This window comes from Phycodurus eques, chromosome 10 (assembly GCF_024500275.1).
Source record: "Phycodurus eques isolate BA_2022a chromosome 10, UOR_Pequ_1.1, whole genome shotgun sequence".
Taxonomy (NCBI): domain Eukaryota; kingdom Metazoa; phylum Chordata; class Actinopteri; order Syngnathiformes; family Syngnathidae; genus Phycodurus; species Phycodurus eques.
In genome coordinates this window covers 13,449,942-13,474,107 of record NC_084534.1, presented here as the reverse complement: position 1 = coordinate 13,474,107, position 24,166 = coordinate 13,449,942, and the positions used below count along the sequence as shown (strand labels likewise).

The 24,166-nt window shown below is 43.3% G+C and overlaps 1 protein-coding gene across 4 annotated transcripts in view; it reads right to left on the bottom strand.

Annotated features, from left to right (window-relative positions):
• Positions 1–30: 30 nt before the first annotated feature.
• per3 (period circadian clock 3) overlaps positions 31–24,166 on the bottom strand; it is a 31,117-nt gene continuing 6,981 nt past the window's right edge. For 2 of the 4 annotated variants that reach the window (XM_061687699.1, XM_061687701.1), the window contains exons 5-22: positions 23,893–24,091; positions 21,505–21,556; positions 21,228–21,376; positions 20,974–21,052; positions 20,776–20,882; positions 19,007–19,163; positions 18,795–18,903; positions 18,554–18,682; positions 18,359–18,467; positions 18,168–18,279; positions 17,943–18,082; positions 17,697–17,861; positions 15,845–16,096; positions 14,900–15,759; positions 14,560–14,746; positions 6,883–7,069; positions 1,390–1,540; positions 31–1,304 (exon numbers count right to left, since the gene is read on the bottom strand). In XM_061687699.1, the coding sequence (XP_061543683.1) occupies positions 1,197–1,304; positions 1,390–1,540; positions 6,883–7,069; positions 14,560–14,746; positions 14,900–15,759; positions 15,845–16,096; positions 17,697–17,861; positions 17,943–18,082; positions 18,168–18,279; positions 18,359–18,467; positions 18,554–18,682; positions 18,795–18,903; positions 19,007–19,163; positions 20,776–20,882; positions 20,974–21,052; positions 21,228–21,376; positions 21,505–21,556; positions 23,893–24,091 (3,252 nt within the window). In that variant the 3' untranslated portion in view covers positions 31–1,196. Of the gene's footprint in view, positions 1,305–1,389; positions 1,541–6,882; positions 9,762–14,559; positions 14,747–14,899; positions 15,760–15,844; positions 16,097–17,696; positions 17,862–17,942; positions 18,083–18,167; positions 18,280–18,358; positions 18,468–18,553; positions 18,683–18,794; positions 18,904–19,006; positions 19,164–20,775; positions 20,883–20,973; positions 21,053–21,227; positions 21,377–21,504; positions 21,557–23,770; positions 24,092–24,166 lie in introns of those variants that run through there. The other 2 variants (XM_061687703.1, XM_061687702.1) reach the window with 2 other exon arrangements.

The window sequence follows — 24,166 nt, the reverse complement described above, 5'->3', positions numbered from 1 at the left end:
ATATTTTTTTACTGCAGGTTATTCATTGATAAGCAAAGAGGGATCATAGACATCATATTTCATTTATTCATTCCTTTGTGTCACAAACAGTCCCTGAATTCAAGACAAATGGCTTTTATACACTGAAGTTTTGTGAATCTCTCTCCTACGAAAACATGATACTGTTCTAATATATTCTCAGTCTAAAATTGGTAAGAAAACCAGGTTGGTTTTACACAGATGGGCCACTGTTTGGAAGGAAGCAGCAGTCACGCAGTCACTTAAGAGTGGCAGGAAACTAGCTACAACATTCAGAGTCGAGTGGAAACACACACAAGAAGGAATATGTTCGTAATCCTAGCACATGTACTTGGTATAGTGAGTTTAGGATAGGGCAGGATTGTTGAGGGGAGAAAGCACATAATTCGGGCGTTGTAGATGCTTGTTGAAATGATCATCATAGTGTATCTGCTGTTGTTTGGGAGTCCACATGACACAACGGACGTTTCAACGACAGACAATCAAACAATATGGGATACACAGATGACACTCCAGCAGCAATTGAACCAATAAGAGCATTATTTGACAGAAAGCAGCACATCTTTGTATCCAGACAAACATCTCAAAACAATCTACCATGTGTCCTCCATGATATGACATTATGTCACTGAAGGAGTTAATGTGTACACCATGTACATTAAGTGCTTGGTTTGTGTTGGGATTCACTCTCTTGGGCAGCAATGTCTTTGTGCGCACAGTGCGCATGTTCAGGGGACATTTACAATGAGACCCACTTGCTAAAATAGTCTTTCAACTTGTATTCCATTGTCACTGAAGTGTGTCACGTGTGTCCTGGTACTTGGACCAGTATGGTCTTTGTCCTGTCACATGGTCAAACCTGACCTGCTGGCCCAGTGTGCGTGCACAGGGTTCATGTTCAGGGGACAGCAACCAAGCGGCCTTCTTGAAATACGCATCTGGTAGCTGGAGGATATACTTAAAAAAACAACACAGAGAGGTATAATAGTCATGGTCCCATGACAGGAGTTACTTTAGGCTGACCCAGCGTAAATACCTGTAAAATTAAATGTCAGTATCTCTTGCCCCCTTTACAAATCTAGCTAGACTAACGCACAGAGAACAAATTCTCTGGCCTGATCAGAAAAGATGCAGGGTGGGAGTTGTCGAGGGTGGATAGTACTTTGCGGTCACAGCTTTCAAGTGTCCACAATGGAGTCCGGCTCCAGGACCTCCATAGGGGACGAGCTGTCTGGGGGCTGAGGTGAATGGGCCACTCCTGCACTGGCGCTGCAGGTCACACAACCCTGAGGGACATGGGGGGCACAGTCACGTGGATGTCTGGGTGAGCGGCAGAAATTAATGACTGCGAGGTAGTGTGCACATTCCCACCTGAGTGTCTATCTCTTGTGGGATGGTGTGCTGCTGAATCCAGGGATGAACAAGGGCCAGTTCCTCTCGCTGATCGTGGGTGAACCAAGGCTGGAGAGGCTGAAGCGCTCGCAGCTTCTCCCTGTCCTCAGCCAACACCTCAGTCTGGTCCCTGGAGGAGATAACACCCAAAAATAATATATATATACAGTGAAGCTTCTAAAAAAAACAACCGCAACGTGTTCCGTGACACTGATTGGCTTTCAAAACCAATTTTCCCATAACACAATTTAATATTCCTTTTAGCCTCAAACAGTTGCCATCATAAATCATTTATTAACGATACATTAATCCTCTGCATATTCAGTTTACAAATACTGATTAGTTTTTTTTCCTGTGTAACCGAACCTCGGCTATTTTCTGAGCTCACATATTTCCTTTTTTGCTTTTTGAGGCATCCACAAGATAGCACCAACGCTAATAGGAAAGTAGTAATTGGTGTCAAAGAAGTATGATGGTGAAATACATCTCAACTGATTAAACACAACACTATTCCATTTTTCATGAGCTGAACTCAAAGATCTAAGACTTTTTCTGTTTACGTAAAAGGCCTATTTCTCTCAAATACTGTTCACAAATGTCTAAATCTGTGTTGGTGAGCACTTCAAGATAATCCATCCACCCCACAGGTGAGGCTTATCAAGGTGCCTTAGTGTATGTTATGAATGAACGAACACAGGTGCATTTTATTGATGATATTTTGAATGCACAAAGATGCGGTGATGAGATCCTGAGGCCCATTGTTGTGCCATTCATCCACGAACATCACCTCATATGACGTCCCCATGTTGCAATACACAATTCACACACAATTCCTGGAAGCTGAAAACATTCCAGGTTCTTGCATGGCTGGCATACTCAGAGATGTCACCCATTGAGCATGTTTGGGAAGCTCTGGATCGGCGTATACGACAGCGTGTTCCAATTCCTGCCAATCCGCAGCTGTTGAACAGTGGACCAAAATTGCACAGGCCACAAAATAAATTCCGGATCAACTATCAAAAAAGATGTGTTGCACTGCGTGAGGCAAATGGTGGTCACATTAGATACTGACTGGTTTTCATACCCCCCGACCTTTCCAATACAGTAAAATAGCATGTTTTAGAGTGACCGTTTATCGTGGGCTGCCTAAGGCACACCTTTACAATAATCATGCTCTCAAATCAGCATCTTGATATGCTACACGTGAGGTGGATTGTTCACCTCAGGTCACCGACACAGATTCAAATTCAAACTACAAACAATGAAGGATTGGTTCTTGATTGACAATTGTTTTTTTTTTTTTACATGTTGCAAAGCAACAACGTACACACCAGAGTCCTTGCATATTCGATGCATTTATTTTTCATATCCAATCATCTGCAAGCCATTTTTGTAAGGGTAATGTAGAAAAAATAGTTCAAAATTAATTAGAAGTATTTGGGGATCATAGTTTGTGGGAGCAGTTCAAATTATTACGATAGACAGTTAAACATTTTTAGGGAGGTCGTCAACTTAAGATGATTTTTCATTATTTTTTTTATTTAAACATAAATTAAGCAATCTACAAATGTACAAATTTGTACATCAACTGTTTTTATTGGCCATTTCTTAATTTGAAGTTAGTTCATGCTGTGTTGTGACATAATCCCTAACATCGCTTCGTCGCTTAAAGGTCAGAGGACAAAGATTTTAAAAATGTTCTCGATAACTCTAGAACCACTTTACAAACCACATCTGCCATTTTGAAGTGATTATATAGCAGATATACAGCAGTTCAATCGATAAATATGATTCAGAATGCGGCGTCTGCTTTTTGCATCCAGCGCCTTCCGGTCTTTGGCTCTATCCGGCACTGTGACGCCACACGAGCCAAACAGCCTGTTCATTCGGCGTTGTGTGCTGCTGTTCCATGCTGTTGTTCCCGTCCTTGTATATTTGTTGTCCCCGTCCTTGTATATTTGTTGTCATATGATTTAGTAATGTCACGATGGTTTATTGTGTGGCATTTGGTCGTACAAATTGTTCAGGCAGTGGCAAGACTTTTCTTTGGCTTTCCAAGTGAAAAAGGAATACGTGAACAATGGATAGGGACAGTCAATCGACAGGGGAAGAAACGTGGTCAGCCATGGGTGCACAGCAAGCATTCCAAACTCTGTGCTGATCACTTCGAACCGGCGTGTTTTGAGAAAGTCTTAGCAGAAAGCATTGGATACAGAGATAGAGGCTGAAACCAGCTGCGGTGCCAACTATTTTTCCTACGGCCATCGGGACCTCAACCGCTAGCAAGAGAACTAAATCTCGCAGCTGCCACGGTGCCGTTGCGTAGCGGTGCAGACAAGAGGTGAGGATTTCCTTGTATATACCTACCACTCTATTATGGTTACCATGTACTGGGAAGTAGGGGGGGGGGGGGGGGAAAAGACCCATGCAGTACTTTTCAGTACTGTCGTCTGTACTTTTGCTTGTATGACAAGCCAACAGACACGGCAAAGACTTTCTGTGCGGCGTGTTGTAACGCTACTTGAGCGAGGGGCACACAATATATAGGAATACTGTATACTATGTAAAAGCTTGTGCCATGTCACTGAAACATATGAATATATAATACGTATAGTCATGCTAAAAAATATTGGCACCCCTGGGGTGCCATTATTTCTAGCCATGACTGTATAAAAAGACATGCTTTTGACATACCGTCACATCGACCCAGTGGTCACTTTCTTTTTCTCTTGTACAGCTGCTACTTGGCCGCTCGTCGTCGTCACTGTCAGGTTCCGACCTCCTGATCGGCTCAAACGTACGCTTTGACGATGCCAAGTTAAGTTGGGTGCTCCTGTACGTCGAAATCCTCCTCCTCCTCATATTCCAACACGTTGCTCGCCATTGTTTGCCTACCAAGCGAACAGGTCTGCGGATGATGCAGTCAACATGGGACTGCACTTCATCCTAGAACACCTCGACAGTGCAGGGACCTACGCGGGGATCCTGTTCGTGGACTTCAGCTCAGCGTTCAACACCATCATCCCTGAACTCCTTTCATCCAAGCTTCTCCAGCTCAGCGTCTCACCTGCCATCTGCCAGTGGATTTACAGCTTTCTGACAGGCAGGACACAGCAGGTCAGGCTGGCGGAGGCCACCTCATCCACACGCAGCATCAGCACTGGGGCACCCCAAGATTGTGTCCTCTCTCCGCTGCTCTTCTCTCTCTACACGAACGACTGCACCTCAGCGAACCAGACTGTCAATCTCCTGAAGTTTGCAGATGACACCACTGTCATCGGCCTCATCAAGGACTGCATATCGACAGGAAGTGGAGCGGCTGGAGCTGTGGTGCGGCCGACACAACCTGGAGCTGAACACGCTCAAGACTGTAGAGATGATCGTGGACTTCAGGAGGCATCCTTCGCCACAGCTGCCCCTCATTTTGTCCAGCTGCCTTGTGTCAACCGTCGAGACCTTCAAGTTCCTGGGAATTACAGTCTCTCAGGACCTGAAGTGGGCGACCAACATCAACTCCGTCCTCAAAAAGGCCCAGCAGAGGATGTACTTCCTGCGGCTTCTGAGAAAGCACGGCCTGCCACCGGAGCTGCTGAGACAGTTCTACACAGCGGTCATCGAATCAGTCCTGTGTTCTTCCATCACAGTCTGGTTTGGTGCTGCTACAAAAAAGGACAAACTCCGACTGAAACGGAAAATCTAAACTGCTGAAAGGATTATCGGTACCCCCCTACCCACCATTGAGGACTTGCACGCTGCCAGAACTAAGACAAGGGCGTGCAAAATCCTCTCGCACCCTCCGCACCCCGGTCACCAGCTCCTTCCCTCAGGTAGGCGCTACCGATTAATGCAAACTAGAACTAGTAGACATTCCAACAGCTTCTTCCCTCTTGCGATCAACTTCTTAAACACCTGACCTACAATTCCATTACAACATGCTGGCAATTTTTTGACTTGAGTTCATTCTCACATTTTTGTGGGGCCAATTATGTATTACTCGTGCACTCACTGTAGTTGTCTCGCCATGCTGCACTATTTGCATATACTGGCCACTCATGCCAGAGTAGTATCTGCTCCATTTGCACACTGATTGAGGAGTATCTGTAACATTTGCACAACCAACATTGTCCCAGATTATCACACAACTCGTCACTTTAAACCGCATACCCTCCTTGAAGTCTCAGCGCCCTTTGCACATTGGTCATTGCACCGGAATATTGCAATATTAGTCATTCGAACTGCTCTAAGTGCTAGAGGACTCTGCATCTTTTTGCACAATTGTCAAAAAAACAAAAACAAAACAAAAACAAATGTACCGGCATTACCAGATAACTAGCAACCCTTTACTGCTCAGTGACTGATTTATTTTTTTGTCAATGTCTTTCTGTCTCCAAAGTGTTCTGTAAATTGACTGTCTGTTGTCGTACTAGAGCGGCTCCAACTACCGGAGACAAATTCCTTGTGTGTTTTTTGGACATACTTGGCAAATAAAGATGATTCTGATTCTGATTGCGTATAGAGTGTAGCTTGCTGCGTTTGCCAATTGCAACGTCACTTCCGGTAGCCCTTGCGGTGGATAGAGTAACCACACCCCGGTGTCTTGAGCTTCGGGGATGTATGGGGAGGACTCAATATGAGTCATAAAAACCTCATTTTTAGCTAAACTATGGTTGAAAACTTGCTGGAAGCTACACGCATGTATTACATAACATATAAACAATGCAAATGTGAATTTTAATTGACCCCATAACATCTTTGTCATCTGACCTTTAATACATTTAACATTAAAATCCGTAAACTAATTAGATAATTGTAGGGGTGTTTCCTAATTAATACAAGATGTACTAGCGGATCAACTCTTGTCGCCGATGTTACGTGTGCTTCGCGGTTCCGCTGGGACCACAACCAGGGCCACGACCCGCAGCACCTCAATGCGAAAATACAAAAGACCAGTGCTACAAATATGACATTGGCTGATCTGATGGGCAAAAATTTTGCTTAAATGTAAGAGTAGCAATAGAGGATGTCCGCTTCAGAGGTAGGTAGAGTGGCCAAATATTGTACTCAAGTAAGAGTACTGTTACTTGACAAAGTGAAAAAAGTAAAAAGGAGTCCTCCAAAAAATTACTTGAGTAAGAGTAAAAAAGTACACAGTGAAATAATTACTCATGTACTGAGTAAATTGTGAGTAATTTCAGATTTTCTTTTAACCACAACATGAACATCAATTAAAAAAAATTACAAAATTAAATGTGAACATGCCAATTCTGATGTTGCTGTGCGCATGTGCGTGTGTATGCACAGTCAAAACTACAACAAACCGCCTGCCAGGAAAAACTCATCGGATCGATACGATTACCGTAAATGGCCTATTTTGTGTTCAAAACGGCGAATTTCGACTGATTTGCAGTTATGTTTTTTTGTCCATCAACACTGGAATGAAAAGTGAAGACAAATGTGTGTGCGTGTGTCTACCTGGTATGGATCTGGTATGTCATCATGACAGGTTCTGACGTGTGCTGGATCATGCTCCACAGTGAACTCTCCACATGATTGTCGAAGTTGTGTTGGTGCTCTGCTGGCGCTTCCTGGTTCTTGCGGGTTTTGCGTGATGTGTCTGAAGAATCGTTGCTGGCAAAGTATTTGCTGCTGTTGCTGCTGCCTGTAACCACAGGTAAACTGGGAATCAGTCACCATCTACTATTAGCAGCAAAGTTGTTCATGGAGTATTCACAATGCCCCAAGTCATACAATCAAGCTAATTTTGCAAGACTTTGGCTCAGATGTAGCATTTTCTATAACTTTGTGTTTTTGTGAAACCACCACCAGGTTTTTCTCATGACAGCACGAGACCGCAACTAATCTCAAGACGTATCGGAGAACTCATTACCAAGGCCTGCAGCCATTTTCGGTGGTGGACATGAGACATTTATAATGTTACTGAACACGTTTAAGCCAAGGTATAAAATTCCATCACGGACATACAGTCCCCTCCAAAAGTATTGGAAAGGTCAATTCCTTTCTTTTTGTTGCGTACTTAAGATACTTGTACTTTGGGTTTCAGATCAAAAGATGAATATGAGACAAAAGTTCAGAACTCCAGCTTTTATTTCATGGGTTTTACATCCAGATGTTAAACTCAGAACAGAGCACCTTTTGTTTGAACCCACCCACTTTTCAAGTGACCAAAGGTATTGGAACATGTGATTGATGGGTGTGTGGGTGGTAGAGACATTATTAAATTAACTTAAAGTGAGTAACATTTAATATTTGGTGGCATAACTTGCAATAACTGCATCAAGCCTGCGACCCATTCAATTCACCAGACTGTAGCATTGTTCATTTGAAATGCTTTTCCAGGCCTTTACTGCAGTCTCTTTTAGTTCTTGTTTGTTTCTGGGGGGGGGGGGGGGGGGGTCTCCCTTCAGTCGCCTCTTTCAGAGGTAAAATGCATGCTCTATTGGGTTAAGGTCTGGTAATTGATTAGGCCAGTCTACGACCTTCCACTTTCCCCCCCTGATAAAGTCATTTGTTGTGTTGGCAGTGTGTTTTGGGTCATTGTCTTGCACAATGAAGCTTCTCCGGCTTAGTTTGAACGCATTTTTTAGTAAATTGCCAGATAAGATTATTTCGTATACTTCAGAATTTATTCTGCTGCTACCATCATGAGTTACATCTTCAATAAAGACTAGTGAGCCCGTTCCAGAAGCAGCCATGCAAGCACAAGCCACAACATTACCTCCACCATGCTTCACAGATGAGCTTGAGTGTTTTGGATCATAAGATTATTTCTTTCTCCATACTCTGTCTTTTCCATCACTTTGGTAGAGGTTAATCTTGGTCTCAACAGTCCATAAAACTTTGTTCCAAAACCTTTGTGGCGCCTCTCTGTACTTTGCAAAATCCAACCTGGCCTCCCCATTCTTTTTGCTGATGAGTGATTTGTATCTTGTGGAATGGCCTGAATATTTCTTCTCTCAAAGTCTTCTTCGAACAGTGGATTGCGATACTTTCACCCCTGCCCTGTGGAGGTTGGCAGTGATGTCACTGACTGTTGTCTTTTGGTGTTTCTTCACAGCTCTCACAATGTTTCTGCCATCAACTGATACCCTTAGCCGACCTGTTCGATGTCTGTTGCTCAGTACACCAGTAGTTTCTCTCTTTTTCATGACATTCCAAATTGTTGTATTGGCTATGCCCAATGTTTGTGCAATAGCTTTGATCGATTTTCCCTCTTCTCTCAGCTTCAAAATGGATGGCTTTTCTCCGATAGAAAGCTCTCGTCTTCATGCTTGCTTAACAGTAAATGCAGCTTTCAGTGGTGAAACCCAAAGCCAAAAACAAGCACTGTTCAAGCAATCAATCTAAAAGGCAACACCCGAGCAACTAGAAACACCCATCACATGTGCCAGTACCTTTGCTCACTTGAAAACTGGTTGCGTTCAAACAAAAGATGCTCTGTCCTGAGTTGTTTAACACACCTAGATGTAAATACCATGACATAAAAGCTGGAATTCTGAACTTTACTCTCATGGTCATATTTTGATCTGAAACCCAAATGTCTTCAGTATACAACAAAAACAAAAGGAATTGAACAGCTAAACCTACTGTTAATCCAACCTGTTACCTGTACTTTATTCAAATAAAGTGTGACTGGATTTGCCATTATTTGTTGTTTATTATTTGTTTAAGTCACTGATGGTGTAGTGGTACACTCGCCTGACTTTGGTGCTGGCAGCGTGGGATCAGTTCCCACTCAGTGACAGTGTGAATGTGAGTGTGAATGGTTGTCTGTGTGTGCTGCGATTGACTGGCGGCCAGTTCAGGGTATAGTCCGCCTTTCGCCTGAAGTCAGCTGGGATAGGTTCCAGCACCCCGCGACCCTAACCAGGATAAGTGGTGTTGACGATGGATGGATTATTTGTTATCATTATTAATTATACCTGATTTCCTTACAAGAAACAAAAATAATCTAGAAAACTTCACCTGCACTGTCCAGTATGCAGTCACACTGGTTGAATCTGTGGCTAAAAAGTTAGTGAATTGATTTCAAGCCAATGAATTGGTTCGGATCATATTGTTCTAGATGAACAAATAACATCCTGGAATTAAATCAGCAACCACTAGGCCTGTCACGATAATTACTATATCAACTTATCGTTTGATAAATAAAATGGACACGATAGTTTTTCCGGACTCGATAAATTGTCATTTCTGTGGTGAGCCGGCACGCAGATCACACAGTGAGTGAGTTGGACGGCTGTGTCATTAGCCGCTAGTGGGCTCTTGGAACGTCGGCGGACGTCGCTGTTGGCTCCATCCAATACTCCACACAGCCTTGCTCCATGCAACGCCTAGATTCAGACAACAGAGACACTTAAGGGAAAGTTAACTGTTTGTTGTGTTCACGAGCTAACGACTAGCCTGCGAGCTGTGAAGTTAAGGAGCTAAACTGCTCACTCCACCACGGCGGTGTCATTTAAAATAACGCTTCGCTCGAAGTTGTTGTGTGTGTTAGTCCCCAATTAACACACACAGGGACTTTAACTGTTTATTAAGCATAACCTCAGTGGCACATGTTATTCAGCCAGTAGTTGACTACAGCGAACATCAACATATATTTGATTGACAAGTGAAGGGTTCGTCTTCAGCGGACCAACCACTGAGTAGCCGGGTTTACATGGAGACTTTTTTTGTCATTTCGATTGAAGATCTCTGGTCAATTGTTTACACGTGCATTACTCGGAACAGCCGTGTGACGTGCATGTCGTCCTGAACGTCACGTCATTTATCAAGATGGAGGTCCGTCGTCTATTCAGCACCGTAGTTAGGAGCGTTTCTATACGTTTATTTTACAGACATGCAAACACCAAAGGCATGAAAAAGGTGACAAAAAAACATCATATAATAATTATTTTTTTATTTTAACATAAATTAAGCAATCTGGAAGACTGAAGAGTACAATAAGGCAAAATAAACTACTTTTCTGCACGCAGACAAACATTTATCTACAACACTCAAGTACATGTACAAATTTAAGATTAAAATGAAATTTGCCTCATTTCTTTGCTTTTTTCTTTTGGCTTCCAACTTTAGCCAGGGCCATTTCCACCTGCACCTGCTGCCTGCTTCAAGCTGTACCACAAGAATAGCCTCCTCCTCTATAAGCACTGTCATTCTGGAAAATAATTGACTAAAATCATTGTCGGTTTCACTTCATTTATCACTATTACCAACTTCAAAGGCTAATCCCAAATGCATCCTCCAGGAAAATATTAAGTACAGCATTTTTCCGTTTTTATTGGCCATTTCTCAATATGAAGTTAGTTCATGCTGTGTTGTGACATAATCCCTAACATCACTCTGTCGCTTACTACATTTAACATTAACATCCGTAAACTACCGTACTTTCTCGTGTATAATGCGCATTTCCCCCCCAAAATTTGTCAAGTCACTAGTACGCATTATACATAGGTATAGAGGCAAATGGAAAATAATTTAGCATTTTATAAATGTATGCTGCCATCTATTGGTTATGAAAAAGCTGTACACGTTCATTCCAAAATGCCACCGCCACCTAGTGGTTATGAAAAACGTGTAGCCTCCACTTTCATTCCAATATGACAGAGGTACATACGACTGCATATATGTACAGTTGTGCTAATAAATTTACATACCCTGGCAGAATTTGTGAAAAATTTTTTTTTTAAATAAATATGACTGATGACTGAACGACAACCATCAATTTCTTTATGGTTATGTATTGTTTAATGATAATGCTTTTCTGAAATGCTTGACCGTTTAATTTGAATCCCATTGAAATAAAAATTTCGCCTTGTCCTTCAGGTCTTCTTTAACGAATTGAACCCATCTTATAAATTCTGCCTGGGTAATCAAACATATGAGCCCAACTGTGTGTTATTTACTAAATAAAACCAGGGCTGTGAATTTCAAAATAAGAGCAAGTAAATTAAACAAAAAAAAAGTATTCCGTTCAAATAAAGTGCTTGACTTCAGAATAATGCTTTGGAAAAAAAACTAACAGATAATATTCCATGTTTTGATCATATGGGTAGAAGCAAAATCATGCATTGAAAAAAATACATGACATATAGGTAGAAGGGTTTTCCAGAATTTTGGGGTCAACTTTGGGGGTGCGTATTATACATGGGTGCGCATTATACACGAGAAATTACAGTAATTAGATAATTGTAGGCGTTTCCTAATTAATACAAGATGTACTAGGGGATTTTACGTGTGCTTAAACATAAAAGTAGCAATAGAGGATGTCCGTTCCAGAGGTAGGTAGAGTAGCCAAATATTGTACTCAAGTAAGAGTACTGTTACTTGACAATAATGTGACTCAAGTAGAAGTAAAATGTAGTCCTCCAAAAAATGACTTGAGTAAGAGTAAAAAATACACAGTGAAATAATTACTCAAGTCCTGAGTAAATAGTGAGTAACTGATTTTTTTTTAACCACAGCATGAACATCCATCCCATTTTCTGTGCCACTTCTCCTCACTAGGGCGTATTGAGCTGACAGAGTGTCCCGTAATTGCTGTGCCTGCACCACGGAGGCTGAGGACCCCACCCAATCAATCGAGAGGCGGGATCAGGCCCAGGAGTCCACCCGTGAGCAGCCCGGCGGACGGGACACGTCCCACACCGAGGGAACCAATGCCACCCCCCCAGCCAACCCCCCAACAACCCCACCAACCCACGCCCTCCCTCCACCCCCAGGAGAGCAAGACGACCCACTAAGCGGCTGGGCCCACGATGCAGCCAGTAGCCGCCCAGAGATGGGTGTATGTGGTACATTAAAAGACACATGGGGATGAGTGTGTGTGATGCATTAAAATCCAGGGGGGCAGGCAGGGCAGGGAGGCAGGGCGCCCGGACCGGGAAATAGCACTGACGTGCTTAACCCGGTCCGACACCCTCACCCCCCGCCCCATGCCAGCCCCCCAGGAACCGCTGGATATGTATGTGTGCCCAGATGTGCCTAGTGAGAAAAATATATACAGTGTGTGGTGTGTGTGCGCTAAGTGAGTGATTAAGAGGCATGGCTCGTGCAGGTCGGGTCCATCAGGCAGGACAACCACAGACGAAGAGGCCGCCCCACCCACCCCAGGATCCCCCCCACACTCCAGCCAGCACCCACTACCCGGCGCTGAGTGTGGGAGGTGGGAAAAAGAAAAACCGGCAGTGACGAAAAGACCACAGCAGGCCCCACAGCCCGCAGGGGACCCCCCGGCATCCCCACGAGAAGAGGAAGAGGCGATCGCAGCGGGACGCTAGGAACAGAGAGAAGAGGAGGAAGCAGGCCCGAGGAGTGTCAGGGGGGCCCCACCGCCCCCACCAGTAGCCAGAGCAGGGGATCCAGGCGGGCGCCAGCAATTTAGAGTTTTCAATTAACCTACCATGTTTTTGGGATGTGGGAGGAAACTACAGCACCCAGAGAAAACCCACCAGAAGAACATGCAAACTCCACACAGGTGAGGCCGGATTTGAACCCGGGTCCTCAGAACTGTGAGGCAGATGTGCTAACCAGTCAGCCGCATGAAAATCAATAAAAAAATGACATGAATGTGAAAATTCTGATGTTGCTGTGTGTGTGTGTGTGTGTATGCACAGCCAGAACTACAAAAAAAAAAATCTGCAATTTTCTGCACAGTGTTTTCTCAAGTTATAAATGGGCTGAAATATCCAAGTTTGGGCAGACAGTGCCAGACAAATACTAAAATACATGAAAGCTGTTGTTTTTGTTTGTCTAAATGGAAACGAGTAGCGCGCCGTTGCATTCATGATTACGGGGACCTTCCCAACATGGCCGCCACGTAGGCACAATGATCAGCCGGGCTGGTTTATCTAGTGTTAATACCTATGCCCGGGAAGCCCAATAGATGATGTTGTGTGAGGTCATGTGACTGTGATTGGTCTTAAACGCCACTACCGCTTAAATTGGATTGGAGCAAACAGCGCGCAATGCGGAAGTCGAAGTCTCGCGCATGAAATAGTTGATAAATAAGCAATAATTGATAAATAAAAGTAGCGAGCGACATTTAGATCATTGTAACAGACTAAAATTACCCTTGCTTCTTAACAGCAGAAGTGTTTTTTCTGGTCTCGTCAACTCCTGTGACTTAGCCAAAGCAGGTCCCGAGCACCCAGCCGGAACCTCAGGCTGATGCGCTCGCAGATTAGTCCGCCGTGGAGTAATATTCACAACTACATCTGTGTGTGGATGGTGGATGTGTGAATGAAATGGATCGAGCTGCCAGCTTTCAAGGAGTACGAAACAGCACATGACGACCCACACCCCACACCCCCCCCCGAATATACACGATTCACATAAATGGCCTATTTTGAGATCAAAATGGCAAATTTTGCCAAAAGGCGACTGATTTGAATGTATGATTTTTTTAAAATGCTTGATAAAAACAAGATCTCCGATGCAAACGAGCGCCGCCGGAAGCCGCCATATTTACGGCGCACGTAAATGATGATGTCACCGCACATTTCCGTCGAGACGAAGCATGGGCAGACAGAGCTCTTCCTGGCTCTATTCCAAATGACGGTATACATGGGGAAAATTTACTAAGGGATATTCCACCGCTGTGAAACGAATGAAATTCCATTTGAATTTGGCTTGATTATTCCAATTGAGTTGTTTATATTTACCATTTTCATTCGGTTTGGGCTTCTAAAGCAATTAGAATTGGCATAGAAGACTCCATGTAAACCAGGCTGATTTTGCAGCTATTTACTCTTTATTTCAGACCACAGGGGGATCCATATCACAGTAAAGAAAACAAATTTAATAGAGAAACAAGAAATGAAATAATATTAATAACAACAACAACAAGGCTGAGTTAAAAGCAAAAAAATCAAATAAAAAAATAAGGACTGGCCTTATTTATCATGATTTCAGAGGCATTAAAAACAACATCTATCGTTTAATGTTTTTTTTTTTTTTTTTTTTTTAATTTGTTTTTGGGACAATATATCATCTTTATAAAAATTGTTATGACAGGTCTAGAAACCACAAATTGTAATACAAATTGAATCGTTAAAACAAAGCATTACACCCCTAGTCTCAACTGCACTTCAATGAATGAGAGAAGTAAAAACTTGTATTCGGGATTCTTACCAGTGAGCGAGGTAGAGGTTCCATTGGAGCCAGATCCAGATCCCAGTGAGCCTCCAGACTCCCCTGATCCAGACCCAGAGACATTGGAGCCAGTCCCTGACCGTGCATCTTCATGCAGCAGGAGGTCAAGCAGCTCACTGGATGTGGACTGAGCATCATGGTTCCCAGAATCACTCGGGGCATCACCCTGGGGAGGGGAAAATGTTCGGTCAGAACCTTGGTGTGACTGCAACAGAGCTGTATACAAAGGTGTGATGATGAAAAGTATCGGCAGATAGACTGACTGGATCTGTACAATAGGCAAATGTGTTACTTGTGAGAGAAATTTTATCATCATCACCTCATTGTCAGCCTGCTCATGAAGGCTTTCTGCAATGTTGTGTCGAGTGCTGCTCTGTAATTCATTTGGTTTTGGTAGTTCCTCCTGCAGCAAGTTGAGCTGAAGTGGAGAACTTGAGCGTGAGCTGGAGAATAACGCACGCGGGTCTGCTGTCTCCTCCTCGGCAGAGGAGCAGGCCCTGGGTGAGCCTAGCGAGGGACCAGGGGAGGTCTGTGTTTGGGGCACAGGCTGGGCTTGGAACTGGGGTTGCGGGAAGGGGGCAGCAGGGGTGAATCCTTCCATAGTGATGGGTGTCTGGGGCAGCATGGAGTTAGGGGAGGGGGAGTAAATAGATGGATAACCTGATGTGAAACTTGGGTAGTTGGGCAGGATGACAGCCATGACAGGTGTCATGAAGGGATTGATACTCTGGGCTGGAGCCATCGGCTGCATGTTGTTAAAATTGGGGATATTCTGCAGATTCTGGAAGGGTTCCATCTGGATATGTTGGATGCCTGGCAGGTTCTGGTTTTGCGGCATGAGGTGGAAGTTGTAGTTGAGCTGGGTCTGATCAGGGGGCTGCACCACCACAGGAGTGGCTCCAGGTAGCTGTTGCAGTCTTGGCGGTTGCTCTGGGGCAGGTTGGCTCGTCAACATGGGAAAGAATGGCGCTTGAAGTGGGGACGCTTGACTGTAGGGCACTGCCATCTGTGGCTGGGAGGATTCTGAGGAGGGCCAGGAGGAGTCCAGGACACGACGAGGGGGTCCAGGTGGAGAGGTATAGCTGTCTGATGAGACGAGGGGTTTGGGGCGCCTAAGTCTGGGCTTTACTTTTCGCGAGCGGTTCAGCCCACCAATGTGCATTGTATGTGGATATTCACCTGTTGCAAATACAATCTTAAACCAAGGATTTTAATATGTACAAAAATGTTTGTGTATCATCCTTTCATGTTTGTCAATACAAACCTCTGTGTTGGGAGTGAGCCATGGAGCTGTTGTCCAGCTGGAGATAGAAACTGTAGGGGCTCTGAAGAATACGATTACGGAATCGGTCCACATACTCTTGCTCCTCCTTCTGCGTGTGAGCTGAAAGCACCTCCTTGGTGAGACCTACAAATCTTCGCTCCTCAGTTGCAGGACAAGGTGCAGGACGGAGCGGGGCTGGAGCAGGATCAGTGGGCTCGCTTCCCATTGGCACGTCCTCTAGGGCTGTTGCCTCTGTTGGAAGGAACCACACAAGGAAATTACATTTAATAGTTAGAATTCTGAGGCTGTTATTATATCAGATTTATTTTAAGGCTAAAACCTGACTGAGCTCTCATGCATTGTGCAGGGTGGGTGTTTTATAACATTGTTTTACTATATTGATAATTTATAATGTACCTATGGCTGAAATATCAAAGCTTGTGACCAAAACGTACACAAGCAGTACATACTGCTCCGGGTATATTCAAATGAATGGGAGTGATCGAGCCTCTTAAAATACCCACAAACTCTTTTTTATTCTCAGCGGCGTCAACTCTCTGAAGCGAGTCGCTTCTTCCTCAACTATTATTCTATATTTTTATGGCTTAATAAATAAATGCGATAATTTCCAATATACAGAATGTGGAGCCTCAAAAATTCTATGCAGGCTCGCCGTAGAGTGTCTGTGTACAGGGTTCCTACAGCGTAAGGCAAGTTAAATTTAAGCCTCCCCCCCCCCCCAAAGACTTTTTAATACCATTTGAAATTAAATTTAAGACAGACTTCACAACACAAATGGAAACACATCAATTTGCTATATGCGAAACATCACGTGACCAACACTGAAACGGGATAGCTGAGTTCCTGTGTATGCTATGTTTAACAAGCATAACTAAGTAGGATTGATGACATCATTGTTTGAAGCCAAACTTGCAAGAATTTTGTGTTCTTTATGCCTGGTGTTTTCAGACAAAAGTTACATACACTATATTGCCAAAAGCATTCGCTCACCTGCCTTGACTCAGATATGATTTTAAGTGATATCCCATTCTAAATCCATACGCTTTAATATGATGTTGGTCTACCCTGTGCAGCTATAATAGCTTCAAATCTTGTGGCAAGGCTTTCAACAAGGTTTAGGAGTGAGTTTATGGGAACTAATGCTCATTCTTCCAGGAGCATATTTGTGACGTCACACACTGAAGGCCTGCCTCACTGTCCACTTGAAATCAACCCAAAGGTGTTCTGTCGGGTTAAGACCAGGACTTTGCGCAGGCCAGTTAAATTCATTCATACAATGTCCTTATGGACACACAGACATGTTGCAACAGGAGGGCGTAATCCCCAAATTGTTTGACTGTCCAAAATCTCTTGGTATTCTGAACCATTTGGAGATGGCCCCTTCCTGTTCCAACATGACTGTGCATCAGTGCACAAATCAAGGTTCATAACGATATGGATTAGAGCGCTTGATGTGGATGAACTTGATTGGCCTGCACAATCCTGACATCAAACGTATGGAACACTTTTGGATGAATTAGAGCGGAGACTGAGAGCCAGGCCTTCTCGTCCAGCATCAGTGTGTAACCTCACAAATGCGCTTATGGAAAAATGGTCATAAATAAAATAAATGGACAAAGGTTTTGAGACGCCTCTTAAATAATTAAAAAGAAAAATGACTGTACCCTAGCGTTAAGCAATTAAACAAAAAAGCATGCTAGGATTTTTGGTGTGGACAAACTCGAGAGCCTTGACCTTGACACCATCAGGTGTCTACAATATTTTAATTTGCAGTAGCTGTAACAGCTAAGTCTCCAAATAAATATCCGTACAGAGCATGTACTGTACATACCTGATTCAGGTTGGGGCACATGGACGATGGTGCTGCTGTATGAACACTGACTGGTCACAGAGACCACACTCATTGCCTTAGTGGACATGGTGATGTCTGTCAGAGGAGCTCCAACAACAGCTGCTGTGCATGGACCGATCGACACTTCACTTTCCAACATCGCCACTGGACAGAGAGAACTGATTTCAGAAAAACTAAATACAAGAACATTCAAATAACAGACTTCAAACAAGTAAGTGTTTGTACCATCTGAAGCAGTTTGAGCTGTGTCATTGGCTCTGGCAGGTTTGTCATCTTCAGAGGTAGAGGATGAGGAAGAAGAAGTGGCTAGGGAATGAATTTCGCTCTTCCTTTTCAGAGCTGGGCCAGTACAGCTCTCCAAATATCTGGATGTCACCGCCAAAGACAAACAGTTGATAGAGGGCCGGGAATGTGGGCATTCAATAAAGAGGACACACGGACCGCACATACCTAATGATGTTGTCCACACAGTTGATCTGCTGGTAGGAGGGAATGTGTGTTTGTTTCCTGCTTTCTTCAGGATCCCTCACTTCACGATTGGAGGCTATCGGAATCAAGTGTGCTATGGGACGAGACATGGAAATAAAAATACACTTAGGAACTTGGGTCAGATGTGGTTTGCATTTGTTCGTTTGCACTACCTGGGGTGGGTTTTCGAAGAAGAGCAATTTTGTGGCTGTAATCAAAATGGGACTGTTGCCTCCAATTCCTGACTCTATTCACATCTGCACAGATTTGCTGAAGTGACATCTGCAAGGACACAAAGACACAATGTAATAAACTTTGGCTGCAGTGTTGACGCGTCACAGCAATCATGTGGTGATTACGTGACTTACGGGTTCCCGGTGCGAGTCCTCCCACAAGTTACCATTGCTGTCACTCGAAGAAGCTACGCTGATATAATGCTCATGGGAACCGTTACTTCCTAAACTGCCATACCCACTGGAACCGTTGTTATGAACAGGCTGGGGGTAGAAGAGCTCATATTAATGAAGGTGAGCACAAAAAAAAAAAAAAAAAAAAAAAAAAAACTACAGATTTGTCCCAGCGATCAGTGTTATGAATTCAAAGAATTACCTGCAAGAAGAGTTTATAGATTTTGGCTTGCAAAGCTTTAATTTCTTCATGGGTCACAGTTAAATCCACTTTACTCGGGGCAGCAAACACATCCTCATTCAGTGGACTTCTACCCACAAGGCAGACAAGCAAAACAATTAATGTCATTTCACACATCTGACTCTTCACCTGAGCACACTGTGTGGTTGTGAACTTGTGTTGTTACCCCTTACGTTCTGACTTTGTGGCGTCCTATGATGAAGGCCACTTTCCGGCTCCAAGGGTTGATGAAGCTGGACCAGCTGGTGTCCAACGTGATGTAGTCTCCATTCTGACAGCGCAATCGAACCGGCGAGTGTTCAAACGGTGGCTGACCTGCATACTTCAATACTACAACCCCAATTCCAATGAAGTTGGAACATTGTGTTAAACATAAATAACAAACAGAATACAATGATTTGCAAATCATCATTGTTATATAATTGAATACACTACAAAGACAATTAATGTTCAAACTGATTAATATTATTGTTTTTAGCAAATAATCATTAACTTAGAATTTTATGGCTGCAACACGTTGCAAAAAAGCTGGGACAGGGTCATGTTTACCAATGTTTTACATCACCTTTTCTTTTAACAACATTCAATCAACGTTTGGGAACTGAGGACACTAATTGTTGAAGGTTTGTAGGTGGAATTCTTTCCCATTCTTGCTTGATGTACAGCTTCAGCTGTTCAACAGTCCGGGGTCTCCGTTGTCGTATTTTATGCTTCATAATGCGCCACACATTTTCAATGGGAGACAGGTCTGGACTGAAGGCAGGCCAGTCTCGTACCTGCACTCTTTTATTATGAAGCCACGCTGTTGTAACACGTGCAGAATGTGGTTTGGCATTGTCTTGCTGAAATAAGCAGGGGCGTCCATGAAAATTACGCTGTTTGGATGGCAGCATATGTTTCTCCAAAACCTGTATGTAACCATTGGCACTAACCCAGCCCGATGAATGGTTCTTTCCCTCTTTGGCCCGGAGGACACAATGTCCACAATTTCCAAAAAATATTTGAAATGTGGACTCGTCGGACCACAGAACACTTTTCAGCTTTGTATCAGTCCATCTTAGATGAGCTCGGTCCCAGAAAAGCTGGCGGCGTTTCTGGGTGTTGTTGATAAATGGCTTTTGCTTTGCATAGTAGAGTTTCAAGTTGCACATTTACGGATGTAGCGGCGAACTGTATTTACTGACGTTGGTTTTCTGAAGTGTTCTTGAGCCAATCTGGTGATATCCTTTACACATTGATGTCGGTTTTTGATGCAGTGCCGCCTGAGTGATCGAAGGTCATGGGCATTCAATGTTGGTTTTTGGCCTTGCTGCTTACATGCAGTGATTTCTCCAGATTCTCGGAACCTTTTAATTACATTATGGTTCGTAGATGCTGAAATCCCTAAATTCCTTGCAATTGTACATTGAGGAACATTGTCCTTAAACTGTTTGACTATTTTCTCACGCACTTGTTCATAAAGAGGTCAACCTCGCCCCATCTTTGCTTGCGAATGACTGAGCAATTCAGGGAAGCTCTTTTTATACCCAATCATGGCACCCGTCTGTTCCCAATTAGCCTGTTCACCTGTGGGATGTTCCAAACAGGTGTTTGATGAGCATTCCTCAACGTTCTCAGTCTTTTTTGCCACCTGTCCCAGCTTTTTGGGAACATGTTGCAGCCATAAAATTCAAAGTTAATTATTATTTGCTAAAAACAAAGTTTATCAGTTTGAACATTAAATATATTTTCTTTGCAGTGTATTAAATTAAATATAGGTTGAACATGATTTGCAAATCATTGAATTCAGTTTTTATTTATGTTTAACAATGTCCCAAATTCATTGGAATTTGGGCTGTACATAAAATGTATAATAAAATAAAATAAGACAGAAAAACTACTAGTTTAAAGTTGTAGTCATCCAAGATTGGTCAGAGAGTAGGTGAAGCAAGTCAAACCTTACCCTTTCGGTGCATAGACAGCAAGAGGGCACGGTCGTCTGGATGAATGCTCGTTAGCAATGAGGTGCCAATCAGATCTTGAGGAAGGTACCCCAGCAATGGCACTGCCCTGTGGGAGGTCACCAATTTAGCTGATTGAACTTGTTCATGCTTTAATGGTCAAGTGAATTCCTAACTAGTACATGTGAGTGGGTAATGACCTGTCGTCCACCTCGAGGAACACACAGCCGGGCGAATGTGTGGTGGTGAAGATGCGCTTGTCCATGGGGATTCGAGGTGCTGGGGGAGTAAATAATACACCACTTGGATGAGACTAAGCAAATTGGATACCATTATTTCTTCAAGGCATCAAGCATAAAATTAAACATTTACCATGTGAATGTAGAACTTATGTAATTATCCCTGGGGTAAAGCTGCATGTGTGCAGTGTAGGAGGTGCTAATGATTATTATACCCTCATATCCAGAAATAATGCGTTCAGCCAGCGCCAAGCAGCACAGTTCCTCCTCCTCCCCACTGCTCCCCGTTCCCTGCACTTTCAGCTGGTAAGGTGTGACACGAAATGGGTTGTAGCGCATCTCACCCTCACGATCCTTGCCACCTCTGAAACACAGACATGAAGTTTAACTTCATGTAAAAGTCACTATAGAAAACAGTTACAAAATTGTTGTTTACAAGAGCTTTTTTTATTGTGTAAAAATATAAATAACGATAGTGACATAAATACTGACCTGATTCTGCAGAAGAAAGATTTGACCTGGGCAGAGTCAAATAGAACCCCCGCTGTGGAGGTAGCCACAAAGAAATGTAAATTTTCCTTTTATCATTCAGTACGATATGTGCAGTGCAGTACAACCACCTTGCAGTACAATACAAAATACAGGGTGATTCAAAAACAATACGTCAAAATCATTACACATTTATTCAGTTTAAAAGGATTGTAATGGACGGAATCAGTGGTCATTTGATAGAGGAGTTATCCAAGTTTGATTGGGTGTAAACGTCACCGCTGTGGTGACGTACTCCTGACGGCGTTCAATTGTTTAAAAAAAATAAATTAAAAATTCTTATTTTTTTTTTCCCACTCAAAATGGCGACTCCTAAACAGAAAGCGTTTTGTGTGCTTGAGTTTGCAAAAACAAATGCCATTGTCACAGTGCAGCGTGCTTTTAGACTTTTTCTTGTGGGGGTATGTTCAAGACAAGGTTAATGTTCCGCCACTTTCAGCCAATATCGATGACATGAACGATCGAATAACAGCTGCAATCAACACGGTGGCGCCTTCGGGAATAATTCTCATATCGGCTTGATGTTGTCCATGCTGCTGGTGGTGGCCACATTGAGCACTTGTAAAACATGAAATAAAAACTTTAAGGTATGTACAACATGTGTCCAAGCTGGAGTTTTCTATTTTTTTTTCATTTTTGAAATATTGCGTGCTGACTTTGGCACATTCTTTTTTAATCACCCTGTATATGTAAGAATGCGACACTTAACCTCTCTATATGGCAAACAACCAGGAGAGTTACAGCTTGTGAACCTTGTGAAACTCACTATTCACTTAAATGCACAGCAACTGCTCACAGACTAAATTTAAAGACCCTGAAAAGTGAATTCAGAGATTTCTTTCCAAATAGATTATGTATGTTTGAAGATAAGTGCTGACAACATGTGCAAAGGCTGAGAACAATGTAGTACTTAATTGTTGAGGTGAAGCGTTGGAATTTTTGTCATGATTTCAGTTGTCCGGAATTTTTGGGCGGGGCTAAAACGAACCAAAGGCAGACACTTCGGCTTCTAACATGAAACTTGAGCGCCTTCTTGCATCAGTGGTTTTCCTGCGCAATTGTGAGTTACTTATTTTTTTATTACAAGGCCCAATTCTACCACTACAGCATGTAGTTAGCTGGCAAGCTGTGCCTACAACCAGAGAAATGCATCATCCCTGTATTCTGCAATTGACAAAACAGTTGGTTATTTAAATTCCCATGTATTATGTATTTCGAGTTATTCGGGCTATCGTAATACGTTAAAACGCAAAGCATTGTGGGTTTATAACTAGTATGATGTGCTCAATTGTCTGTACTGGCAGCCACAGGCTGAATAACTCGTGCTGCTTTGTTTAATTAACTGTTAACTTTCCCTGAGGTCTTTGTTATATGGACACAACACTATACCAAGCGTGGCGGTGAATTACGGGATGACCCCCTCCATGCCGCCGGTCCATGTCGTCAAGAAATCTGCCCGAGTTACCTGGCATCTTGCGCCACTCATCACAGCATGGAAAAGCCCCGCGACTACTTAGTGGGATATATTCCACCCACCGGATGCCTTAAGCGGCTCAAGCATAGGGATGTGTAGTCATATGCTAGACGTACAACCGTATTTGAGAGACAGCTGAAAGCTTAGCTGGACATTTTCAGTGCATTCAGCAAACCTGCCAGCAGTGTAGAACAGCTGAGAGAACGTAGTGATTTTTCACCGTTTTGAAGCCTGATTTCATATACTTGGCAATGTTTTTATTCATTCAAATTTGGCAGGCTGTTAGTACTCTTCTCTGCGATTTGTCCAATTCATAAGACATTTTGGTATTCACTTTTCAGGGACTTTAACACATTCATATAACCTGGTTATATAGTAGTTGTTGATTAAGGGTTTTTTGTTTTATAAATGACACAGAGAGCCAAAACAGTTATACTACAAGGTGAACATCGTCGTTATACAATTAAATGTTTCCTAGTCTAACCACAGTGTTTCTATTCCCACCAACTGTTCCAGAGCATTGTAATTCTACAGACTGGTAATAGCTGGTCATACCCGTTTGGTGCAAAAACTCGCACTTTGACAGCCAAGGCCAACCTAAAACTTGGGTGTGTGCCTTACTTGTGTTGACGATTTCGAGTTCATGGAGGATGACGCGTAATGTTACATACACAGGCAATCAATTTATTTTGGATACTGTACAATTCCATTCACGTCATACTCAGGCTTGCTCACCAAAAGTGAATGGGTTATTCCATGGTCCACGTTCCACCTCTCCACAATACCTCTCATCTTGGTGCATTTGCGCTTGGTGGAGGTAATTTAAAAAAAATAAAATACTTGTGTCACAAGCACACCTGTGTGCGAGTTGGTCCAGGGCGGGAGATGAGGCTGTGCCGTGTGCGAGTAGAAGACGTTTACATCCTGGTGGAAGAGCAACTCAACAAATTTGGCCGACTCAAGGAACTTCCTCTTGCAGCATAGGATGCTGGGAGCCTGCTCGGATGCATGCAGAACACGGCCACTCGACAGGGAGACCACCACCACGAAGGAGTCCTACACAAAAGCACAGAGGTGCAGGCACACAAGCAAGCCAAGTCACGCTCGCACGCACACAACCAAGCCAAGTCA